Below are 24,455 nucleotides of genomic sequence, written 5' to 3' on the forward strand. Positions count from 1 at the left end.
GACGTCTTGCGATCAAGACAGATTCAAGCGGGAGGGATTGTACCTCTAGTCCTCTTCATTATATATATATTGGACTAGAATTGATCATTATTCTTCTTATATAATAATTACTTGGACATGGTCTTGGGTGGCAATGATGCCCGATAGCCCAAGGAGCAAGATTTGTGTTTGGGTGGCAAACGATGCCAGCTGACCCATTGCCGGCAACGATGCCAAAACGAGATTTGTATATGGGAGGCAACGATGCTAGATATCTTGGACTTCGCGCATTGTGACCAGATGGCCCATATGATTGTATTGGATTTCATAGTCGGGCGGTCATTGCGACCAGATGGCCGAGATGACTGGATTTCACAGTTGGGCGGTCATTGCGTCTAGATGGCCTAGGTGACTGGATTGGATTTCATAGTCGGGCGATCAATGCAACCAGATGGCCGAGATGACTATTGATGAACTCTCGGGCGGTCCTAGTGACCAGATGACCTTGAGCGATAGTTTGAGTGGTTTTTCTCGGGAGCCAGATAGATCAACATGGTTTCCGATGAAACCAGACAAGACAATCCATGAACAAGAGGATCATTACTTGTGCACTGCATATTGATGTATGTTTGAATTTCTTTGACTTTGTGTGCTATTTTTGATGTGTGGACAATGCTTGGATTTATGGCATGTGATAGTCCACTGGGCTCCAGACTACCTAGCTAGTACTTGGAATACCCAGTAGATGCGAATGATGCATACTTGTTTGTTGACTAGCTTTTGTCTAGCTTTTGCAGGAGGTAAGTATGCATTTATTTTAACTAACACATGTGACAGGCGGTGAAGACATATCATCAAGAACATAGACATTAGTCAAAGATAAGGCATAGTGATGTTGCCAGATGAGCAGATGACACCACAGATATGCATAGTCACCAGAAACGTTTCGGGGTTCTTGACGTTTTGATGTTTTTGAGGTTTTGGGACAAAACGTTTCGTCTTTTGGCTAAGAAACGCGGAGGTTTCATAAATTTTTCTATATAAATACAATAAAATGGTTTAGAACTTGTAGTTTGTAGAATTATTTGTAGGCACTACCTAGTGCTAGGCTAGGCACTTAAAATATGGTAAAAGCTTAGGCAATTGTGGTCACAATTGGGCAATTGGGGAGTTGTGGAATTGTGACTCGTGAGAAATTGGGCAATTGTGAGAAATTGGGGATTTATGAGAAATTGGGCAATTGGGAATTTAGGTAATTGGGAATATTGGGAAATTTGTGAGAAACTGGGAGAGAGAGGAGGAGGAGGAGGAGAAGAAGAGGAAGAGGTAAACTGCACATCGCGTGCAAGAGAGAGAGGATGTTTGGACTGCACGCAGAGAGAGAGAGAGAGAGAGAGAGAAAAGAAAGAAAGATATATTAAGCGTCTACTAAAGACCCAATGGGCCTATGAGAGAGAGAGAGAGCCCAACATTTAAAAAAAAACACTTAGACAAAATTTATAAAAAAAAACAATTTGTTTTTTATTTAGAAACGAAAAAAAATCCCCGTTTCTGAAATGTGTTTTTGGCGTTTCGGCTGTTTCGGGGTTTCGGAGTTTCTCAGCCCAGAAATGCGTTTCTATGTGACTAAGCAGATATGGGAAATGACCAGATGCACAAGCTCACCAGACAGGGCTAGTAATGGGAAATATTTTAAACATGCGGATGTACTTGATGTACTTGGAACACATGGATATACATGGAGCATATGAATATGCTTGGAACACTTGCAGTCCGAGTGTAATATAAGAGGGAGGGAATGTAACTATTTGGCTCTCCTAGCTCTATTTCACATGATGGAACACATGCGCGGACACATGGACAGGTTGATGAAAGCATAGGAACAGGGATCATGAAGTTGGCTCAAGAAAAAGCACTAGTTTTGGACAAAAAGCAGGAAAAAGCAAAAAGTCAAACTGAGTTGACCGCGAGCCAAGGGCACCATTGGAAAGAGGAGACTCAGCGGGAGCAAAAAGCAAAAAGCCGCTTTTCCAAAAAGTAGCTCCAGGGCCAAAAAACAAGGCTATAAAAGCAATAATTTAAGAACTTTGGCAAAAGATGAGCAATATTTTATAATTAAAAGAATAAAGAGGAAAGCATAGTGAAAAGGTAAAAGCAAATCATGGTAGCTTTTGGCAAAAAGCAAGACCCTCTCCCTTGGGTATAAAAGAAGCATGAACCTCTCCCTTCTCATTCATTGAATCTTGGAGATTATCCTCACCTTCATCAACATCATCATTAAGTTCGTGGGAGAGTGCGAGAAGATCATCTTCGCCATCATCATCATCATTATCAAGCTTTTGATCGAGGGGTTTCTTCTACCACCCATCACTGGCTATTCTGTGCTGTCGTTGCCGTTGGCTGCTGCCGTTGCCGCTTAGATCCGCCGCCATCGCCCCCTAGATCCGTCACTGCCGCTGCCCAATGCTGCTGTTGCTGCTGCCACCGGTGCCCTTAACTGCCAGTGTTGCCCCATGTATTCTTCAACTTTTCGGCAAGAGATTGGATTCCAGGTACACAAATCCGCCATTTGGGTTAGGGATTCCATTGCCAACTTGGAGTTTGCTTTCTTGAGGATTTCCTACAAATTGGGTATTGAGTTCACTTGAACTGGGATTTGAACTTGGACTTGGGACTTGAACTTGGACTTGAACTTGGACTTGGATTCGAACTTGGACCTGGACTTGAACTTGGACTCGAACTTGGACCTGGACTTGAACTTGGACTTGGACTTGGACTTGGACTTGTGTTTGGACTTGGACTTGGATATTGGATCTGCCGATGAGAGATTCTTGTGGGTCATCCTCGTGGTGTGCTTGGCATTAGAGATCTCGTGCCTTGACATCGACATCAACATCGACTTGGATATACTACATTGGCATATTTGTTTGCTTTTGTATTCATTGATGTATTGATCTTGGCCAGCGTGCCCGTGGATTGTTCCTGAATAAATTCTTGAAAGGGGGTGGGTCTTGTTTCCCGCGCAGTGTGGTGTACTGTGCAAGATCCCTATTCCCTTCTCTCTCTGCCCTCTCTCTCTATATCTTTATCTCTTGTACACGTGGTAGAATCTGTCACGGCACGCCCCGTTTTGGGCTTACAATGGCGGGATTTGGAGGTGGGGACAGAGGTGGCTGATGGGGGATAGGATAGAGGGAACGTGCATAGGAGTGTCATGTGTCCAGGCAGGTGATAGGTGTGGGGGGGTGATGTTCCCAAAGTTTTGTTCGAGTCTCTTTGTAGTTTGGCCCTAAGAAGAGTTAGTATAAGTCATCCTCTATCCAAGTGTAGAACGCCCGTTTCGTGCATTGAGTGAGGCGCTGAGAAATTAGTTATGCTTGGCGCTTCGTGATTTGCTCAATGCGTACATCATGCTTAAGATGGGAGCGTGTGACCATGCATTCGTCATTGTACCAACAGTTCTTTCATCTGCATGCGGTGGTAGATGAAAGAAGTGGTGGGGGATGTGTGGAGAATGCTAGTGAGCTGTGATGATGTGAAAGCGGGTAGGGGGACAGAAGGACCCACATCTTGGAGGTGGCAGTATATGTGGTCGGAGTAAAGAAGGTCAAGCTCGTGATCAAAATTTACCTGGGTGTAATGTGAGATGGGGGTTGATGGCGGGGGTATGGGTGGTGTGTAGGTAAGAGTGAAAGAGAGGTAGGCATGGTTGGCTTCAAAGGGGGGTGGCAGGATGGAGATGTTGGGGAGGTGTGCCAAAGCCAGATATCCCACCTAGTCCATAGTGCTCGAGTAAGTGAAGCAGGTGAGGGTGTCGGAGGAGGGCCATTGGGACATAGATAACAAGACCATGTGCAGCTCCCAGCTCTAGGAAATGTCTCCCATACACCGTGTTCTCCTCATGGTCGTGTGATGATCTCTGTAACCTCGTGTTAGTGATGTCCAGCTCCTGATAGAGTTGTCCAGATCAAGTAGTGGGACCTGGTGACTCCCTATCATGGCATTGAAGCTCCCGAGTAGGACTTCCCCTAGCTGTGAGGACTCCATAATATCCCCATATAATATTAAATATGGTGGCTGGCCATGCTTTGTGGAATAAGGGGGAGTTGTGCCGTGCAAAATCACACACAACAATGTGGATGACTCGGTCCCTAGTAAGCAACAAAGATACCATGCATCCTTGTCCTTCCAGATGATGCTGAGAATGTGCGGGAGGTGGGGTCTAAAAAGGACAGCTACCCCTCTTGAGCCACATACTCCTCTTGATGTGCAAGTCTTGCCTCGAAAAGTGGACTTCCACTCAAACCTGGCTATGTATGGTAAATCCCTCTCAGGGCTATGATGAGTTTTTGTATTAAAAATGACATCCGTGCTTGTGAGAGTCTTGCTCAAATCTCCTGGATCCAACCATAGGGTGCCATTGCATGTCCATACTGCTAAATCTGAAGTGTTTGGTCTTATAGACCCCCTGTCCCGTACATGGGGGGACGCTCAGTGATAATGATCCGACCATCTCTGTACACCGCCCACTTGCCCTCTTTGGTGTTAAACAATCCTAAAATGGGATTGATCGTGGTGATAGACATAGATTAAGCAATATAATTAAGGTGGATTAAATCACACTAAGAACTCCATAAGAGAGAGAGAGATTGCACACTCAAGACTCAATTCTATTGCATATCACCAATGAACCATACAATGATATAGGTCCTCTAGCCTTATTCCACTTTACATGTCATCATCTAAGTGGCAACTCCTTTTCCACTCTTGTGGTCAACACTCACACACCATACAATATTGCATGTGGCATTCTTATCTTGCCACAATATCTTGCACCTCTAGGGTGCATTCACACACAAAACCAAATAACCCATTCATTTTACATTGCACATTTCAACACCCCTCCTCAATGTAAACTTGGGTGTGTGCATACAATCTCTCCAATCAATTTGATCAACTCATCTCTCACCCCACTCTTACCCCATCAATTTTGGCATTGCCAATCTCAACACTTCCCCTCAATGCAAATTGGAGTGTTCAACAAGTGTGTGTGCATGTGTTTACCATCCTAGACACGAAGTCCTTTTTGAGCCCACTTGCTCACAGCGGAACCAGTGAGTCCAATTTGAACATAAATGTTCAGGTGGGAACCAATCTATAAAGTGTGACGCCCATGCGTGCACAACTCAACGCACACCACATTTACAAATTGTTTCGAGCACCCATGGGCTCGAGTAGGGGACCCTCATAATTTTGGGTGAGAAAAAAAAATACAATCCTTTTTATGTGTACAAGCAAGGGCAGGGCACCCGCAAATGTGGTAAAAATTCATGATTTCTGTGAAGCCGATATCCGCCTGATTTTTAGGCTAAGGAGAGAGAAAAATGTACAATCATTGTGGTTCTTGATGACCACCAAAAGTAAAATCTCCATTCTCTTAGGCATTTTTACATTAATGTAATCACCAAATGCTTTTTCCTAAACTGCATGTGGACTCCATGTGAAAGTCATTTTATAAGCATGTTTTGCAACACGTGAATGGGGGTTTTCTTAGGAGTGTGTGTGAATGACTGTTACTGCCAATAAAGGTCAAATGAATTCTTTTAAAACACCTGGCAAATCTGTGCAATCTTTTGCAGAATCGGGGCCCGCCAAGCAGGTCTTTGTCTTCTCCACGCTGCCCTGCTCCTGCGGTTCACACCCACCTTAGCTGGTTTCTGCTCTTCGTCTTCGTCTCACTGGCATTGTTTTCGTTCGCTTGTCACACAAGCTAGGTAGCAGATTACTACCATTCATTGAAGGCGTGAGGCTTCTGCTATGACTGCCTTCTTCTCTTTAGCCATTCATTGATGGCTTAAGGCTTTTGCTACGACTGCCTTCTGCTACTTCAATCTCTCTCTCTACACCCAATTTATTAAGTTTTGCTACCTGCGCAGCGCTGCAATCGTCCTTCTTTCCGATGATGACGTTGAGCAGGTGATGCATGCCTTCGTACTCACAATGGCCATGCTTGAAGATCGATTAAAATCTTTGAAGCCACTCAGTTACTACAGTCAAGAGTCAAGGTTGTCGCCTCTCTCTACTACTTTGTTGCACTGCTCTAAGCTTGTAGGCGGTGCTTGCTCTCCAGTTTGGACCAGCCACGTGTGCCAAAAGTGGTCACACTGGACTAACTTCAAGGCCTTAGGGCGGACTGCATACAGGTGCCCAGCTGCACCTTTGTGCTCTTTGCGATACTACTGGCACCTAGAAAATGAAACTGGAACTGGAAGGTAAACAGAAACCCTTATAGGGTGTGAATATAGTGAGGGGGGGGGTACGCTATGGAGGTGAGTGGAGTACAGTGAGGGGATACAATATCATGTGGGACGGGGGGGTACACTATGGAGGTGCCTCCATCTCATAATATGTGCCGCATCGGACGTTGGCGGATCTCCTCAATATCCTCTGTGGTCAGCACCCTGACTGGGTGTCCCGCATGTCTCGCAAGAATAATCCGAATCCGCCGCTGCAACCTCCGTCTATGCTAGGATGCCCTCCTCCGAAGTCGTGGGCGTCTGGACCACCCAAGCTCAATCGCACGATCAATGAGTGTACCGCTGGTGTGGGCGGTATCCATGTCCTGCTGCTGTTGTGGTCCATCTGGCGCAGTGATGGCTGGACTAAAGAAGTCTGTAATGTGCCTCTGAGTCTGGCTCTCTGTGCGCCTAAGGAGGCTATCTCTATATCTCCGCAGCTCAAGCAAGAACAATCCCAAACACCTCTGGTCCTGGTACCCCATGACTCTGGAAAGTGGTCCAAAACCCTCTCTGAATAAACAGTGGAAACGACCACGTATCTCATAGTATGCAGTATAATGGCATATATAATGCAGCTCTGCCTCTGGCTCCCCATGGCATACTCGACATATCCTGGCCTCAGCTTGGTATACCTCTATATCGGCCAATCTCAATCTCAAGCTGGTGTGAGGATGTGCGAATCTGACCAATAGCACATCGTACTGCATGAGACAAGTGTACATCCATGTAACTAGGTCTGATCACAAAACCATCTGCTGTGAGCTGAAGAAAATGCTCTCTGTAGAATGCGTCATCTGGATGCTTTACATGAGTTTGCACATGATAGTGGATTGTCTGTCAACCTTGGCAAAACCAAGGATATGGTGTTTAACACCACGCCACAGTGGGTCAGGCGATCAGCTCCCACATTTACATATGGGTAGGAGATTGTGGAGTATACAGATGCATATACATATCTTGGGGTAGTATTCAGTGGGCCAGTGTTTTCGATGAGGAGAGCAACAGAGACTAGATTGACTAGAGCACATGCAGCCCTGGGTGGTTTGGAGAGGATGTGTTCACAGGTTCAGTTTCAAGAACCTCGAACGAAACTTTGGCTTTTTGACACTCTAGTGACATCAGCTATGCTTTATGGAGTGCAGATATGGGGACCTTCAGTGGGCCATCACAGCGCAGGCGAGTGGAGAGGTATGGAGAGGCCTTTGGTATCTATGATTGCTAGGATTATTAGAGCCAAGGCCTCGGTACCTCATGAGATTATTCGAGCAGAGCTGGCGGCTGCCCCTCTGGTGATTGAGGCTCTTACGAGATCAGTCTCCTACGTACATGGCTTGTGGGATCTCCCCCGAGACACATATGCACGCCTCACCCTTGAGTCCTCCCGACAGTTAGCTTTACAGGGAGACACGGCTTGTTGGTATGGACAGATGACATCTTGGTTCCAAGCACATGGTTTTAGCATGGACAGATTGCCTCCCTTCCAGTATTCTCTGGAGGCACCCTCTCTCACTCTCACATGGACAGAGATTACCAGACTCATCCGTCAGGATTTAGTTCAGCTGGACATTAGGAGGACATGGATACAGCCGACTGAGGAGCTGGGCACGAAGATGGCTTGCTACCCTCAGGGGAGTCAGAGATCAACACAATATCATCAGCATATAACAATAGTGGGATCCATGTACCTGCTAGCTGGGTTCCTCTGTCCCCCAATCTCTCAATGAGTCAGAAGCCTCATCCACATACATACCAAACAATGAAGGAAATAACGGGCAACCTTGCTTCACTCCTATAGTGGAGTGAACCAAAGTAGAGACCCCCTCTGGGGTGCGTACCTGTCCTGCAACTGATCTATATAAAGCCATAATCCCCCATATGAGCTCTATGGGTACCCCCATCTCCTGTAATCGCCTCATCAATCTGGCTCTGGGCACTGTATCAAATGCTTTGCGGAAGTCCAGAAAGCTACAATAAATCCGTCGCCCATGTGACCTGCCCTCCTCAATAATGGCCCGCAGAGTCAAGATGTGGTCAAGAGTAGAGAAACCTCTCCTGAACCTTGCTGCTCGAATGCCCTCTCTCTCTGCCCATCTACTCAACTGCTGCTCAAGAATGGATGCATACAATCGTGCTAGTGTGTGACCAATCATAATAGTGCGATAATTCCCTGGCTCCATAGGGTCCCCTGACTTGAAGATAGGCACGATGGTGGACATAACTCCAAGTCTCGGGTAAGCCTTCACACATAGCATGATTGAACATCACTGCTAGAAGCTCTGCCAGCATGTCTCTCGCATGAATAAAGTGCTCAGCAACCAATCCATCATGATCATATGCTCTCCCAGTCTTCATCCTATCAATGGCCTTCCTTACCATCTCTGCGGTAAAGAAAGTACATGTCTGTGGGCATGGTGCTGGCGGGTCAGGAAAAGGTGTCTGTCCAGGAACTGTATATAGAGATGCTGCATAACTACCCCAGACCTCTGTAGAAGTGATGGCCAAAGCAGGGGAGGACTCATGAAACAAACGCCAAGCCTCCCTCGAATCCTGGCTCAAGAACAGCTGGTATAATTCCTGCTCTAGCTGAGCAAGGAAGGCCCGCTTCTTCCTTCGCACAAGGCGCCGGAAGGCAATACGTGACTGTCGGTGGTTTTTCCTGCGTTTTTCCTGCGTTTTTCCTCACGTGTAATGCTTTTTGGGGGTTTGTGTTTCTTCACTACCGTCACCCAATCTTTTTTAGAAGTATGGAGCTTTTCTGTCAGCTTTGTCATCTGCAGCATTGAGCTGCTCCATGTCCGTCCTTCAGTCCTCAGGTTTCTTTTGTGGCATGGTCTTTAACAGTGGCCTTCAGGGCCCCATCTCTGCCCTAAGTTCCCCTATCAGTGGGGGTTTCCTGGGTCTCTTTCAGGGCCTGGGTTTTCTCCTGTCGACTCAGCTTTGCTTCCAGCTCTGTATTTTGGTCATTTTTGCCTTGGATTTGCATAGGACTTCTAGTTGTTTTTCATGCTGATTTAGAACACTGTGCACCACCTCCTTTTGCTCAGATGGGGCCTTATAAGCATTCTCCTCCACTCTCTAACTGTAAGCTTCCAGTTCTTGAAGATTCATCTTGGCAGGTGAGAAAGAAAAGAAAGAAAGTAATACTAAATGTCTCCTAAAGACCCAATGGGTCTATGAGACCAAAGTGATACAATGCTATCCATGATATGTCTCATCATGGAAAAGAAAAACAAAACAAAGACAAACAACATAGCTCTTTTAAAGTAGAGGCTGATACAATGATCATCATGTGGAAGTACATGGGGTACAAGCACTAGTACAAGAGACTCTCATCATGGAGAACATTAGAATATGAAGCATGCAGGGCCCATCATCCTCTAGTAGAGGGTACACCTCTCTCAAGTACGTCGAGCATGGGGTTATTGAGTGTGGCCGAGAGGTCCCCTTCTTTCATGGTACGTGGGAAGCTGGCGCGATGGTATGTCCTCGATCTGGAGCTGATGGGAGCATCGTGGTTGGTGGTTGGTGTCCTGTGGGTGGGGATGGTGGGTATGTTGAAGTGCGCAAGCGCATTCCGAATTGACTCCCCGGGGACGGGCGGAGCTGAGGTATCTCGTGGTAGACCCACGGGGTGCACTTTGCCGATATCCTTTCCCTGGGCCAGGAAGAAACTGATGGTGATGGTCGGCTGGCGAGGAAGGGCAGCCACCAATGTGCAGCGTGAACAGAAGTGGGGGGGGGGGGGGGGGAGCTCACGCCATCGCACGCGCGCGAGAGAGAGAGAGAGAGAAGGGATATGCATGCAGCGAGGTAAGTGTGCTAGGTGGGTCGGGTAGGGAGAGCAGGGATACGCATGCAGTGTGCATTGGGGTACGGGGTGCAGAGCTTTGAGGGTGGGTTGGGTAGGGAGAGCGGGGATACGTGCGTAAGGTGCGGGCAGGGGGTGTGCAGCATGAACAGCAGGGCGACCACCAGTGTGCAGCGTGAACAGGGCAGCGGGTGGGGGGGGGGGGGTGTGGGGGGAGGTATCGAGAGAGAGAGAGAGAGATTACAGGATGTTACATTATCCCTCGTGTCTTTGGGCTCAACTTTCTGTAAAAGTAGAAAAGATAAAACAGCTTTGTTTCTAGGTGGCACAGTTTTCCGAGTCTGGACAACCCATGAGTAGGCTAACTTAAACTAATAGGAATTGATCTTTTAAGTAGCATTACCACCCGACTTTCAGGAAGATCCAGTGGTGGAATTAATAGGTTGCACGACCTGATTGTATTCATATTATTGACAAGATTCATGAGGGTTTCAGTAATAAAACAGTAGTTGTCTTGTGACATAGTAAGCTCTCGATTCCTTCAAAGAGTCTTAGTTCGTCTGCTTCTTACTGGTTACGGTAACTTTACCTGAGATAATTGTTTAGTTCTTTCTATGTTTAAGCTATGCGACAAGGGTACGCTCAATTGTAAACGATGCAAGTAAGAATACATCATCAAAAGAGGTGATCCGCTTGAAGAAGCTAATAAGCTACTGGAAAGAGCAAGCTGGCAGGAGACAAGAAGAGGAGCTGGAAGACATCACTGAGCAAATGCCAGAGTGATACCCTTGGTCATTACCTTTTCTTCATGTAATGGGTGGTGAGTGCACTGTGCTCAGGTTTTGGTGAAGCCAAAACATCACCCACATGAGGCCTGCAGTTTGGAGAGGTAAGGTCAGTGCTTATGATTATCCATTGAATGTAGGATTCAGTTTTATCCACCCCCTCCTGCATTTCTTTGTACCATTATAACTCTATATGGGATGTTTGCATAGACAAAATGTTAAGCTCAAGGAGAGGATATAATTACACAGCTTTTTTTCTTTTTCTTTTTGTTAGAACGACAGGACAAGAGCCTGAAGACTGTGTCTCAACCCAACACATTGTAATATGCTGGATGTATACAACCTTGTATTACTACTGGCCACATTTTGGCCTACAAATTACCTGCCCCAAGGCAATAATATGTGCACTACATTACTATACAACAGTGGTCATGGCTGACATACATATAGTCTGGGGGAATATGTCCAGGCATGCTGCTGGCTACCTACTTGACTAATTTGGAGAGGTTTGCTGACAATCCAGGAAGGAGGATAAAGAAAAGTTGAAGCATATGAAGGACCTAATTACTTACCTATTCAACAAATAAAGAAATAGTTCACGGCTTGCTTGACGAGTTGGAGTTGGCAAAATCTTTTCATGTCATGGTGTGAAAGTGCCTTTAAGGGTGTCGAGATGCCAAGTTTGATAAACTGCATGGACAGTGAGTACCAACATTGTTTCGGGAAAATATAATAACTTGGGTAAGCATTCAGCAGCAGTATTGGGTCCTATTTGGGACAAAGTGTTCATGTTGTTTGGTTAATTTGATGTATGTACCATTGAAGCACTTATGAATGGTATTAAAGCCTGTCTTGGTACAAGACTTCTTTGCTAGTGTCATGTTGTTTTGTTAATTTGATGTATGTACCATTAAAGCACTTATGAATGGTATTAGAGCTTGTCTTGGTACAGTGTATTAGGAGAAACGGCTTTTTCACTCTCCACCCTTCACCTCTGTGATTGGTGTGAACACATTTGTTGTCCAAGATTAGCATGTCTCTATAATGTCACCAACCACGATCAACTAGAGTTTCCACATGATCCGTATAAGAAAGACGATAGGTATAGAAGTGTCAATGTCGATGCTCGGTTTGCTCGCTGCCATCTCTACCCTTAAGATCATGCTCACATGATCTGATTCACACACATCACTATCACATGCATCATCATCATGTGCATATGTGTCACTATGATCATGTGCATGTGTGTGTGATACATCAATATCATCATGTGTGTGTGTGTGTGTGCGTGTGTGTAATACATCATCATCCCCATCATAATATAATAAATGAATCGGTCTAGGTAAATGAGAACCAATGAGACGATGGCTAGTCGATGTTGTGGGTGAGTCGTAGAAGCTATCGACGCCCATGATGCGAACACCATTGTGATAGCTGTAAAAGTGTAAGAAAAATGGAAACATGCTATAATAAAGCTCTATGAATGCTCCCCATGAATGATCATCATCACCCGTATACTTATACATAGTCGCATCATGAACATCATCATCATCCTTGGCAGAATGATATGGATCAAAACCATACTTTCACGCACACCACTCCTCCCAGAAGTACTGGTATGTGCAAAGGGTCCCAAATCGGCCAATGAAATCCAAGTAGACACCATAGATCCTCGTCTGATCCCATATAAAGGGTTGTATGGATGTATACATGTAAGCTGTAGTATCAATGAAGCATGGATGATTATTGTAAATGCATTTTGTTGCCTATCATGAATACGGCCTATATCCATCAAGAAATGTGTGTTTCAAGAAAAATCTGGAGTGTTCAAGTATGTGAATGGGTATGGCTTTGGATCTGCCTTCTGAAGTTGATTCTGGTAAGTAATCTTATGTTTGATCATCTTATTTTAAAAACCTCCTTGTGAAGACAAAGAAAGAATGAAAGTTGTATTAAATGTCAAAAAAAGTTTCAGACAAAAACTTACAAAGTTGTATTAAATGTCAAAAAAAGTTTCAGACAAACTTTCAAAGTTGTGTTACAAAATTTGGTGACAGATGAAATGAAATGGAAACAGAAAACTTGTCTACGTCAAGGCTAAGTACATACATCATGGCAAGGCTAGTGTGCCATTACTATCCACATCCACATCCATATCCACATCCATATCCATATCCACATCCATAAAGTAGGATACATTCACTCCTGCTAGAGAAGGATAATTGTGATGAAGTAGATTCCGGATTCGGAGTTGTGGTATAGAAGGGCCTCTCCTCTATGGTCTGGGTCGTGGTGTCCGTTGGATTTGGCAAGCCCTTTTAATAGCAACTCCGCATGGGCATGTGCTCATGATAAGGTGCTAGCGGGTGTGCTTGGGCTTGGTATCCTCTTGCCCATGGGCACGTTGTTTGTTGGTGTCTAGGTAAAGTACTCAGTGCGGATCGTGCGATGTGTCTCTTGGTCTGTGCGCTCGGCATAGCCTATCTCGGTGGTGATGCATCTCCAAGCAAAATGGATCTAGACATCTTTGGTATTTGCCTCGTATCTGGATGTGCACTGGGCATTAGCACATGGAATGATCCGTTGTCTCTGCCTCGCTCGTGGTACATCAACCGCAAATCCTTTGCTCCTCATCTATGCCCTCTTATCTCCCAATTTATTGTCATAGCACGTAACATGTGTCTCTATTGGATGTTGATTTTTGCCTCTAGGATTAAACCAAAAACTTTGGCTAAGGTATGTCTAGTCATGATGGTGTGATAGTTGGTGGTGTCCAAGGCATCCTCCTATTTGTGGATTGGAATTATAGTGTTGGTGGCCCAAGATGAGGAAGACCTTGGCACATGGTGATGTTGAACAATTTAGCCAAGAAGCGTGCCAAGGTGTCACATTCATGTATAATGTGCTAAGCTTGGAGATCATTGTGGTCCTTGGCCTTCTCGTTTGAAAGCTTCTGTATGGCCCTAGTGATATTGGCCACATAGAAGAGATGATATGGTTGGTCTGGGTATCTGAGATGTGCAGAAGGTGGTGGGTTTGTGATGGGAGTGGGAGACCTCTTCTCCTTTAGCGTTTGCTATACATTGGAACTATTTGCACTAAGAAAATTTGTAAAAGTTTCTCTCACTTTGCTAAGAAATCCCTTTTCTTGTGCCAAGTAAATCGATGAGACCTTTGTGCTTGGTGTGCCATGATGATTTCCCTTGCTTGATCTTGGTAGCACTGGGCTTTACATTCTTCATCATACCAATTGTTTTTTGGTAGGGATCCAATCTGGCTTGATTTTGTTGTTGAGTAGTGGAAGGGTAGCATGGCTTGGGCCGACTCATGAAAGAAAGATGAGAGCCGAGTGGTAATACTAGCTAGGGGAAAGTCTGTAAGTTTATACTTGAGACTGTAAGAATACACAATAGCGGAAGCAAGATCATAACAATACAAACCATTGAATTGTAGAAAGAAGTGGAGAATAAACAATAATAGTGCTTGTAAACTTGATTACAAATTGATTGCGTCTGCCTACCTGTGTGCTTGGGGTAAGGAGCTTTGATGGTGATCTAGACAGACTCTAGACGAAGGATGTCTTGCTAATAAGAGTGCTTGAACACAATGAACTTGATGATAAACTAAGGCTACCAAACTAGTCTATATATGGTACCTAGGGCTGGCATAGATGCGGGTCGGCTACCCACAACTTGGTCTAAAATGACCAACTAACTATATCATCTGATTGGGATCATATTAGACTAGGTAGTTTCCACGATCATTTGAGATTTCTTGGAACCAAAGGATCAGTGTGTCCTCAGTTTGTTGTCTCTAGCACTCACTGAATGCGGTCACATAGCCTGCTGTTATGGGCTACCACACCTCCGAGAGGGAACTCTACACATTCACCTAATGGATGAGCAATAGATTATAACTGTCGTAGGGTACTTACCAATGCTTTGATCTTGATTCCATTGAGGCCTCCAAGCTCGCTCATTAAGCTCCAAACTCCAAGCTCCATCTCCACATTGTCATTGAACTCATGTCGGTAAAAATTTCTTTTGGATTGGAGCTTTTTAAGTGTACGTTTGAAAGCTGAATGGGATCTCCAAAAACCAGTATCCACCATGTCTTCAAAAGTGATGTGCATGTATCCTGGAAGACAACGAAGACGGTGGTAATAAAGCATGATCCCTCTATTTGATGGGCCTTGGTTCATGTCGAACCTCAAGTTTTCTGCCTCATGACCATCATAATGTTCCTTTGGTTGGTCTATGAGGACCACCACTAACTTCAAAAATCTGACACTGGCTACAATGGCGGGGTTGGGGATGTTGCGCCATGTCCGGATCCATGCCAATATTTGCCATCTTTGTTCCTGTAAGTGGTCAAAAGTTGCTAGTACAAAGATTGGAGTACACATGAGAGTCACGTCTTTTGGCTTCGTGAAACTCCAGTGGCGTCCATCTTCTTTTAATTGGCATGTACAATGGATCGACCCACAATGTGGGTGGCGCGGTCATGTACACCTACCTGGTTGTATTTTGGAATCACTAGGTAATCCTTCCTCCATTCGGGTTGAATTCCGAAATCCTCCAGGCGGGGGTGCTCTTCAGTAGTTATTACGATTGTGGCGTAGCCGCCTCTTGTGTGCACGGGGTTTGCTTTTCACCAGCTGCCGGCGAAAACAGTAGCTCATCATAAATGTTACTATTCTGATCTCCAGTAAGTCAGCTAAGTGTGGGTTGGCGAGCTTTGTGTGCTTGGCCACATTTGCCCATAAGGTGCTCTCTCCCGCCAATGGAAGAAGTTCTTTGAGATCAGGTCGTGGGGCGCGGAGAGGGTATGGTACATTATGTTGCTTTGTTGGAGTGACCTCTGAGTATGCTTCAGGCATGATCCGTCGTATAGGCTCAAAGGGAATAATCTGCAAGTACCTTGAACATTAGTTTGGGCTTCAAAAGAGGATTGCTTGCTCTTATGAGTCCCTCATATTCTGTAGTTGACAAAGAATCCAATACTGTTTCATGAGTAAACGGTTGAAGATTACAATTTATCTTATCTCTTGAGCGTGCCTTGTTGGAGACGGGGTAGGTGCCAGTACCTCCTCTGGAGGGGGTGTTAGTGGGAAAATCTATCTCAGGAGGATAAAAAGATGAGAAAATGCATTCTTCCTGAGAGGTTAGTAGGTTTCGAGCTAGGATATGGGTTAAGTAGCTTACTATAGCGACAATAGCATATATGGGATAAGTGGATTTTGAAAATGAAGAAGTTTCTTCTTGACCCTGTCTCTTGTGCTAGGTGGCGGGTGACTAGGCTTATGAGACTTGATTAGGGTTAGTTTCCCTAGGCCTATATCCTCAGTTAGATTTATGTCATATTGAAGTAAAGAGAGGGTTAGTGTAGACAAAAACAAAGAGAGAGGGTGAGGAGGGACCCAAGGAGTTATTGGCAACTGTTCCAACTCGGAGGCCCGCTCAAGGAGTACACGAAGGTCTTCATTGGGTTCTGGCCCGCTAACTTATTTCATGTATGGCGAGTTGGCATTCCAATTCTTGCATGTGGGACTCTGTGTTGTTCATGAGATTTGATATTGTAGTTTCTCGGACCATCTACACAACATCCAGTTCTTCAAATCTTTGGGTGGCTTCTTCTTGGGCTCGCGCCTAGCTGTTGCTTCCCTTGCGTGAGCCTTGGTGATCTGTTGTAGTCGTTGTGCTACGAACCTTTTGGTGCCTTGAAGCTATTCCGTGAGTTGTGTCACTATTTCCTTGTGTGCCAACTCACCTCTGTGTGCTTCGGCTTGGTATGCAGCTATTGTATCATTGAAACCTTTGATCTTTTCAACATGGGCCTTGTTGGTGTGTTCTCTTTCCTGTTTGCACACATAGTGTCTTCTCTTCCTCTGCTTTGAGCGATGCTGTTAGTTGTGTAATCTGATCTTGTAGTGCGGCTTCTTTGGTCTTGGCATTGTCTTGGAAGACCTGAATTTGCTGCGCATGCAGTGTTGTGATTTCTTTTGTGTAATTTACTTCTTTCTGGAGTTGTTCTTTTGCTTGTTCCAGCTTGGCGTTGAGATCCGCATTCTCTTTGATCTTTTGCATTATTTTTTGGATCAACACAAGGTTATTATTCTCCAGCGAGTTATACCTTTTCTCCAACTCTTTTGTAGCCTTCAAACTCTTCAAGATGACTTCCTTGTGTGTTGACTCTGCTGCTTCCAGGTTGGCCTTTAACTTTTGCACTTGTGCTGATGAATCCTTCACTTGATGCCATAGTGCATTGTTGCGGTCATGGAGCATATGTGTTGTTAGTAGATGGCATCACCACACTTTCTACTCCTGCTCCCACATTGCATCGGTTCCTGATCTTTTCTCTAGTCCCGTTGGTGGTTGTTTAAGTAGCTCGTCAAGTCCCTCTACAGTCTCCTGTAAGAATTGTTGGTAATCGATGTTTTGCACGGAGGCAAGTTGTGGTAGTCCTTCTTCGTCTTCCAATCTCCTCCTCTTGACTTGACGGCTCTGGAGTTCTTTATCGTTTGCTTGCTTCCATGGTCTCTCAGGTTCCTGTACTTGGGTTGGGGCTACCTCTTCTTCTCTTGTTTCTTCAGCTTGTATGAGTGTTGCTGCCTCTGCAGCTGTTTCTATGGGTGTGTCTCTCAGATTGGAATCCTTGAGAGGAGATAAGTCGATAAATATAAGTTGGGCAGGGCGGCTGGCTGGGAGAGTGAGCTGTTGCTGGGGTCCTTGTGTTATGTGACTGAGGATATTCTCCTTCAGTGCCTCTCCTGGTAAGTCTGGATTTCAGTGGTGGCCATCTCTTCCTTGAGTCTTTGTGACTCTGCTGCAACATCAGTGAGTACCCCCTCATCCTTCGATTTGTTCTCTTCTTTCGATCTTTCTTCATCTGTTTGATTATATCTTTGGATTCCATTAAGATGGCATGTCCTTCGTATACCTCTTCGGTTGTTAATGTGGGTTGATCTGGTACCAGGGCCAATTGTACGTGTTCCTCCGGTTCAGGCTCCCTGAAAAGTCTTTTGGCGACATGATTGAGCACTTGTCTGAGGAGGTAAGGGTTAGATATTTTGGACTGGTGGGCCTTCAAATAGTTCTCCATCTCTTTATGTAAATAGAATGCCCAATCTTCTTCCTTCTCTTCATGTATTTTGGTGATTTTGTTGAGACCCACCCTGTTGTATCTGTCTGCAGGCTTTATCCGCATGATTAAAGACATCACCCTGCATGCCTTCTCTATAGCTTCATCTTGGATATTGTCATATTCTGCACCATTCGAATTATAGGAATTCTTCTTCAGTATGTCCTTCAAAGGCATCTTGTCAATGCTGTGTATGTGGGCCCTGACTGCAGGGCCGAGAGTTGCAGAGCTTCTCTTATCAAGTCCTTTGTGATGAGGAGCTCTTCAGTAGTGCCATCTGCCTTGGTGATCCTCCCTCTTTTGGTCTGCTTGTCAAGTATTCCGCCGTAGAGTTTTGTGTCAATAATCGGGGGGGGGGGGGAGGGGGGGGGAGGGGAGGGAGAGGGGGTATCTCTGCCATTTTTCCTAGATCGACTTTGTCTAATTTGGCCTTCACTTCAACATCTTCCAATATCTGTAGACACTCTAGGCTATGGTACTAGAGAGCTACCTTTCCATAGGTTGTAACAGCTTCTGTCCGGATGAGGGTCCCATGGAGTGGTTGGCCGTAAGGACCCAAGAAATTCAGCTTTGGTTTTTGTGCCCCCCCCCGTCGTTTTTGATTGCCTGGGGATTCAGTGGCACTGCATGCCTGAGTGGTAGATAGGTGCTCGTGGGCTTTAGACTCCAAAGCCGATATCTATATCAAGCACATAAGATCAGTCAAATGATTGGTGGGGTTGATATTATTCTTTCTTTCTTTCTTTCTTTTTTTGTAAGTCATTCAGTGGGAATAAGTTAGTATAGTTGAAGAGAGTGTTAGTGTATGAGCAATCCATTGGTTGGTAAATAGTCAGTTAATGTGTAGGCCGTGAAAGGTGAGGCTGCGTGAAGGTGCATGAATTGTTCCGTGAAACGCTCAGGCGTGAAACGCATTGGCGTGAAAGTAGTCGTGAAACGCATAGAGGCGTGAAAGTGTTAGTCATGAAACGCACATGTGTGAAAGTGTTAGTCGTGAAAACGCACAGAGGCATGAAAGTGTTAGTCATGAAACGCTCAGGCGTGAAAGTGTTAGTCGTGAAACACTCTAGCGTGAAATGCACAGGCGTGAAAGTGTTAGTCGTGAAACGCACATGCATGAAACGCACTGGCGTGAAAGTGCAGACATAATTCCGTGAGAGTGCAGACAAATTGTGAGAGTGTAACATTATCTTCAATCATATGATTTGGTGTATGTGGAGACACCAATCTTTTATAAATTTTGTGATTGAATTTCGTGAAACAGCTAGAGTATTTATGCCAACACTCACTATGTTTAGATGAACACAAAACGGATACCAAAATAAAGAAAAAAGAAAAAAGAAAAAAGAAAAGAAAAGAAAAAACGAGTATCAAGCTCCCATCTCGAAAGATTAGCCGAAAATCCTCGGAGGGGGATGGCGAGGTCGGATGATGCATAGGGGAGCGAAGGCGACGATCACTCAAACACCCGATGCGAAATGACACAAACGGAAAAGAAAATCGATTTTATAATGCAGCCGTCCACAACAGGGCGACTCTCTTAATGAAGAATGCCACGTGGCGTTGTGTGATTGGCTATCAAAAAATTACCGTTTCACGATGAAACGGTTTGAACTCTCTTACGGCGTAAAACTCTATAAGGTGGTTCACGGCGTGAACGGTTGTAATGGGGTTCACATCGTGAACCGTTTTTTTATGCAGTTTCACGTGAAATGCATAAGATCAAAATTTTCTCATTTTTTCTTTGTGCTCAAGCAGTCAAACATGCACATGATGAGTGAATGATGCAATGCTTACCTTGTACCCATTTTTGCACTCAGTGGATACCTTTTGTTTATCGCCATGAGAACCAAGGGGGGGGCCACCTGGGCACTTTTGGGCATTTGTTGATGCAATCGTTTTAGTTCCATGTGGGAGTTTTTTATTGTTCCTTCCACCCAATCCTTCCACCCAATTGAACAATTTTGTTGTTGTGTCTAGTTGTGGAGGGATTCCATCTGCATCTCCTTGTTGGATTTCTTCCTTGCTTAGTTCTGTAGCCAAAGTGGGTACTTTCGTGGCTTTGGGAGTTCCCAACCCATTTGGTTGAGGTTGTTTTTTCCTCTACACAAGGGTTGGTGTGGGGCTAGCATAGCTTGGAAGTAGATGTTGCAATTTTTACCTCCCTCTTTTTGATGACTTGATCTGTTTGCGATATTGGCCCACTGAGTTTGTTTTGGGTACCCATTGCTCACGTGCTCCTTGAGGTCTCTTTGGATTTTTGGAGTCCTACCATTTGGTTTGAGTCCAGAAAGTATGACTTTTTAATTGTTTGTAGGCTCTTCCTGGCTTCCTTATATCCTTTATGGTGTTCATCTTGTTTGGTTGATCTGTTAGTTGATTTTTGGGCACCCACTTCTATGTACCCTTAGATGTAGGGTATTGTGTGGGTAAGCGTCGTGGAACGGTTGCTGGTCTTGTCCTCTGAGGTGTTTCCATTGCACTTGTTGTTTGCTCATCAGTTATTATGATGTGCTTTCCTTTGTTTGTCGAGCTCCATAAGGGTATGGACATGCCCTTCTCACATGTGCTTATTAATGATGTTCGTTCTTCCCACTGGATGTTGAATCTACCAGCATAGATCCAAGATCTTCCTAGAATCATCTCTTCCTCCATGGAACCTGCAAGTACGACAAACACCTTCCCGACCAAGGGATTATTTTTGATGGAAATGTTAATACTTAAAAATCCCTCGGCTTTTGTGACTATTAAGTGAATGCTACGAACTTGCGCATCAATGGTTTCAAGGTGTGGTTTACCTAATGCTACCCAGGTTTCATATGTGAGATCAAGTTATGACTTGACCCCGTATCTATTAATGCAATGCTTATTGCATGGCCTTTAGCTGGAGTAAGTCCCACCTTGAGTCGTGCTAGTTCGATGTTTAGTTCTCCTTCGTCCAAAATAGTCACAGAAGTCATGTTGACAAAGTGCTGACCGCCTAATTTGAAATTCAAAATAACCCCCTTCACACAAACTAGATTTCAAAAACCACTATTAAAACTCAAGATTTTTTTTTTAAAAAAAGAGAAAAAAGAAGTAGAAGGTAATTACGCCACCATATCGACATAAAAACCCATTGATATTCATGCATGAAAAACTCAAATTTTCATGGCCGCCCGTAAGAAAACTAAAATTTCACGGATAAAAAACTCAAATTTTCATGTGAAAAACTAAGGGAAAAAAAAGGACAATCATGCTAACGATGGCATGAAAAACTAGAGATATTTACTACCGAAAAACTTTGAAAAAAAAGGATAATTATGCCATAAATAGTGGCATGAAAAACTAGAGATAACCAGTTTTTCATCATTGTGAATAACTCAAAAAATTAAAAATTAAAAAATTAAGTTTGACGCTGACCCCTGGAATGAGAAATTTGCACTAGGAAAAAATTACAAAAATCACTATGTGATTTAAGGAATTGCCTCACAAAGTTTAAAAAATCCTTATCCTGAAAATCTCACTCTCAAATTTTGAGAACTTTTTGGCATAAAAAACTAGTTTGGTTTTTCATGGTTGGAAATTTCAAGAAATTTACATTTAAAAAAATTCAAAATTTAGAGTTGGGAAGGTGATCAAATGATAGAGAATAACTTTCCTCTGGAAGTGAAAAATCAATTTGGTTTTTTCGATTGAGAGTTTCTTTAGAAATTCATGTATAATTCAAAATTTGGAGTTGGGAAGGTGATTAACTAATTGTCCTCTGGAAGTGATTTTGAACGAAAAACTTGATTTTTCTTTTGGCATGAAAAACCAAAGTTTTTCATGGCCATGTTAACTTGAGTTTTTCATGTCCAAAAAATTTTAAAATTTGAGGAGATGATCACATGATATAGACAGATTGTTAGACCCCATTAAGTTCTGGGATGGGAGTGGATTGCTGGCCAATGTGAATCCATTCTTCATTAGCAATATAATCACCTTGAACTCCCACAGCATAGAGATGGTGATACCCTTTTGTGATAAAGAGAATCGAACACTGAAAGATCTATATGATGCTGCATGCAAAAGGCTACAGGATCCTCCCAGAAAGCTCCTCACCGACTTGAAAACCTATCTTCTCCAAACAGAGGCCATTTTTGATAAAACCTCTATGCATTTAGCCCCATCCTCACCATGAAAAGAACAGGCTTCTACCTCACTTCACAACTTCGTAGTAGTTGATGGGGACACTATGGAAGATGTCCCTTCTCATGCCCAGTTTGGTACACCAGACACACCAACAACACAATTTGAATCTTACAATAGACAAGGGTAACTCTCTACAACCTTTAATATTAATACACCCTCTTCCTAAGAAAATATCCTCTCCAATGAGACTGCCATTGATAATAAAGGCCTACCCTCAACATCACTAGTACTGTATGATGAAGCCTTTACTTCGAGAGCCCCTCTCGATAAACCTAGCCAAAGGAGTCAAAGGCTACCAATACGAAAACTCAATCTTCTAAGCATCTCTTGAAAACAAACCTCAATCATTAACGCGATGATGATAACACCAAAGGTCATCATTACAGTTGACAAAGGTAAATCCATCCAAGCCTCATATATATAAATCCATTTCTATCATAATATAACATGCTCTTCCATTGTGAAATTGCTTCTCTTATCTATTCATATTCTTGTGTAGCTACCACCATAGGTGTGAGTGAGAGGAGTATGAGGCTACCTATTCATATTCTTGTGTAGCTACCATAGGTGAGAGAGAGAGAAGTATGAGGCTACCTATGATAGTGGACTACAATTTCTTCTCTTCTCTATTCATATTCTTGTGTAGCTACCATAGGTGTGAGAGTGTAGACTATGAGGCTACCTATGATAGTGGAATACAATTGAGCCCATGTGACAAACGGATCGGGAGGAGCACGCCAACCTAGAGCTCTCTAAAAAAACTAAGGGTTGGATCCATTGCAATACTTTGGTGAGTTTTCCACAACATATCAAGTTTCATTCATTCATTCTTATGTGTGTGTTTTTTGGGAGACACCGGAATGGGCCATAACATATACATTTTTCCCCTTTTTTCCACCAACAAAGGGGCCGAGAGAGAGAGAGAGAGAGAGAGAGAGAGAGAGAGAGAGAGAGAGTATGCAAGAGAGGGAGATAGAAAAGTAAAAGACGTCCACAAAAAGAAGTTGACACAAAGTAAAATGCTAGAGAATAAACAGCCAAAGTGAGAGAAGAAGAGGTAGCAGTGGTAGTAGGGGCCAAAAAAGGAGAAGGTCATGAAGCAAAAAAGGCCGTGCAGATAGTCGGGCATGCAAAAAAGAAGGCTAGGCAAAAAATAGAGGGCTTGGTACAAGAAGAAGGTGAAGGCTAAGAATGAAAATAATGAAATAGTATTATGCGAGGCATAAGTAGAAGACAAAAGATAAAATAAGACCACTGAAGAAGAGCAACACAAAAAGAAACAAGGCTGGCAAAAAGGTAGGTCATAAGCAAGAACAAAGACGACAATGAAAATAGTAGCCTGACAAAGATAAAGCCAAAAGAAGAAACATCTAGGGACAACAAGGTAATAAACACAAAGGACATAATTGAGACAAGAAGAAAAGGTTGGCCACACAAAGAAACAAGGAAGTGAAAAAGCAAAGTAACCAGCAAGGCAAAAGGCAGCACATGCAACTAGAATGGCACCACATACAATTGGAAAGGCACCATTACAACAGAAAAGGTAGAAAATTAGGGAGAAAGAATTGGCAAAAAGAAATTGAAGCTAGCAAAAGCCCAAGAACCAACTAGTAGCCTTGACATAACTGCCTGAACTTAAAAAAAATACAAATTTATAGTTAAAAAAGGGGTATAATCCTAGGGTATGTGATGAGGGCCATAATTCCATGGTTACCTCTTGATGAGGATTGTAATTCCATAGTTTCTTTACTCCTAATGAGGGTTGTAACTCTTTGGTTACTTACTTATTACTGAGTCGTGGTGCATAAGCGATGGACATCATCCTTTGGTAAGATTGGGTTGCTTAGGGAATAAAATGGAAGAATCTACCTTATTGTCCTATATAGAAGGTCTAGTCTTTGGTGTATGTCCCCTTTAATGATGATGAGGTCATTTTCCAAAGATTCGATACTATCAAAGATATCATCATTACTGTGATGAAGCACTGATTTGCATTTTCTACATATGTTTTTGTGCCAGAAGGATTTATGCTCTACTTTTGCAAATGGGGCATATGACAGCATAGGCAAGGGTGGTAGAGAATCTTGAGTGTCCTCTCAAGTATCATCAATTTCATCATCTTTTCCTTGATAGTCCTTATCATCCTATAACTTTCATTGGAGATACTCTACATCTTTATCTATTGCCTAGTGAAACCTTGAAATCTAAGTTTGATGAGGATAAGTCAATTGGTTTAACTTGGTTTGTGATTTTTCTACTCTTTGTCCATTC

At 43.7% G+C, this 24,455-nt stretch overlaps 1 protein-coding gene across 1 annotated transcript in view; it reads left to right on the forward strand.

The window, feature by feature from the left end:
• Positions 1–11,745, forward strand: part of LOC147623879 (kinesin-like protein KIN-14I) — a 102,751-nt gene extending 91,006 nt beyond the window's left edge. The window contains exon 18 of the mRNA XM_086820520.1: positions 11,146–11,745. Coding sequence (XP_086676646.1) covers positions 11,146–11,368 — 223 coding nt within the window. The 3' untranslated portion in view covers positions 11,369–11,745. The remainder of the gene's footprint in view (positions 1–11,145) is intronic.
• The last annotated feature ends 12,710 nt before the right edge of the window (positions 11,746–24,455 follow it).

The sequence above is a fragment of the Cibotium barometz genome, chromosome 26 (assembly GCF_041138505.1).
Source record: "Cibotium barometz isolate CiBa-2024 chromosome 26, ASM4113850v1, whole genome shotgun sequence".
NCBI lineage: Eukaryota > Viridiplantae > Streptophyta > Polypodiopsida > Cyatheales > Cibotiaceae > Cibotium > Cibotium barometz.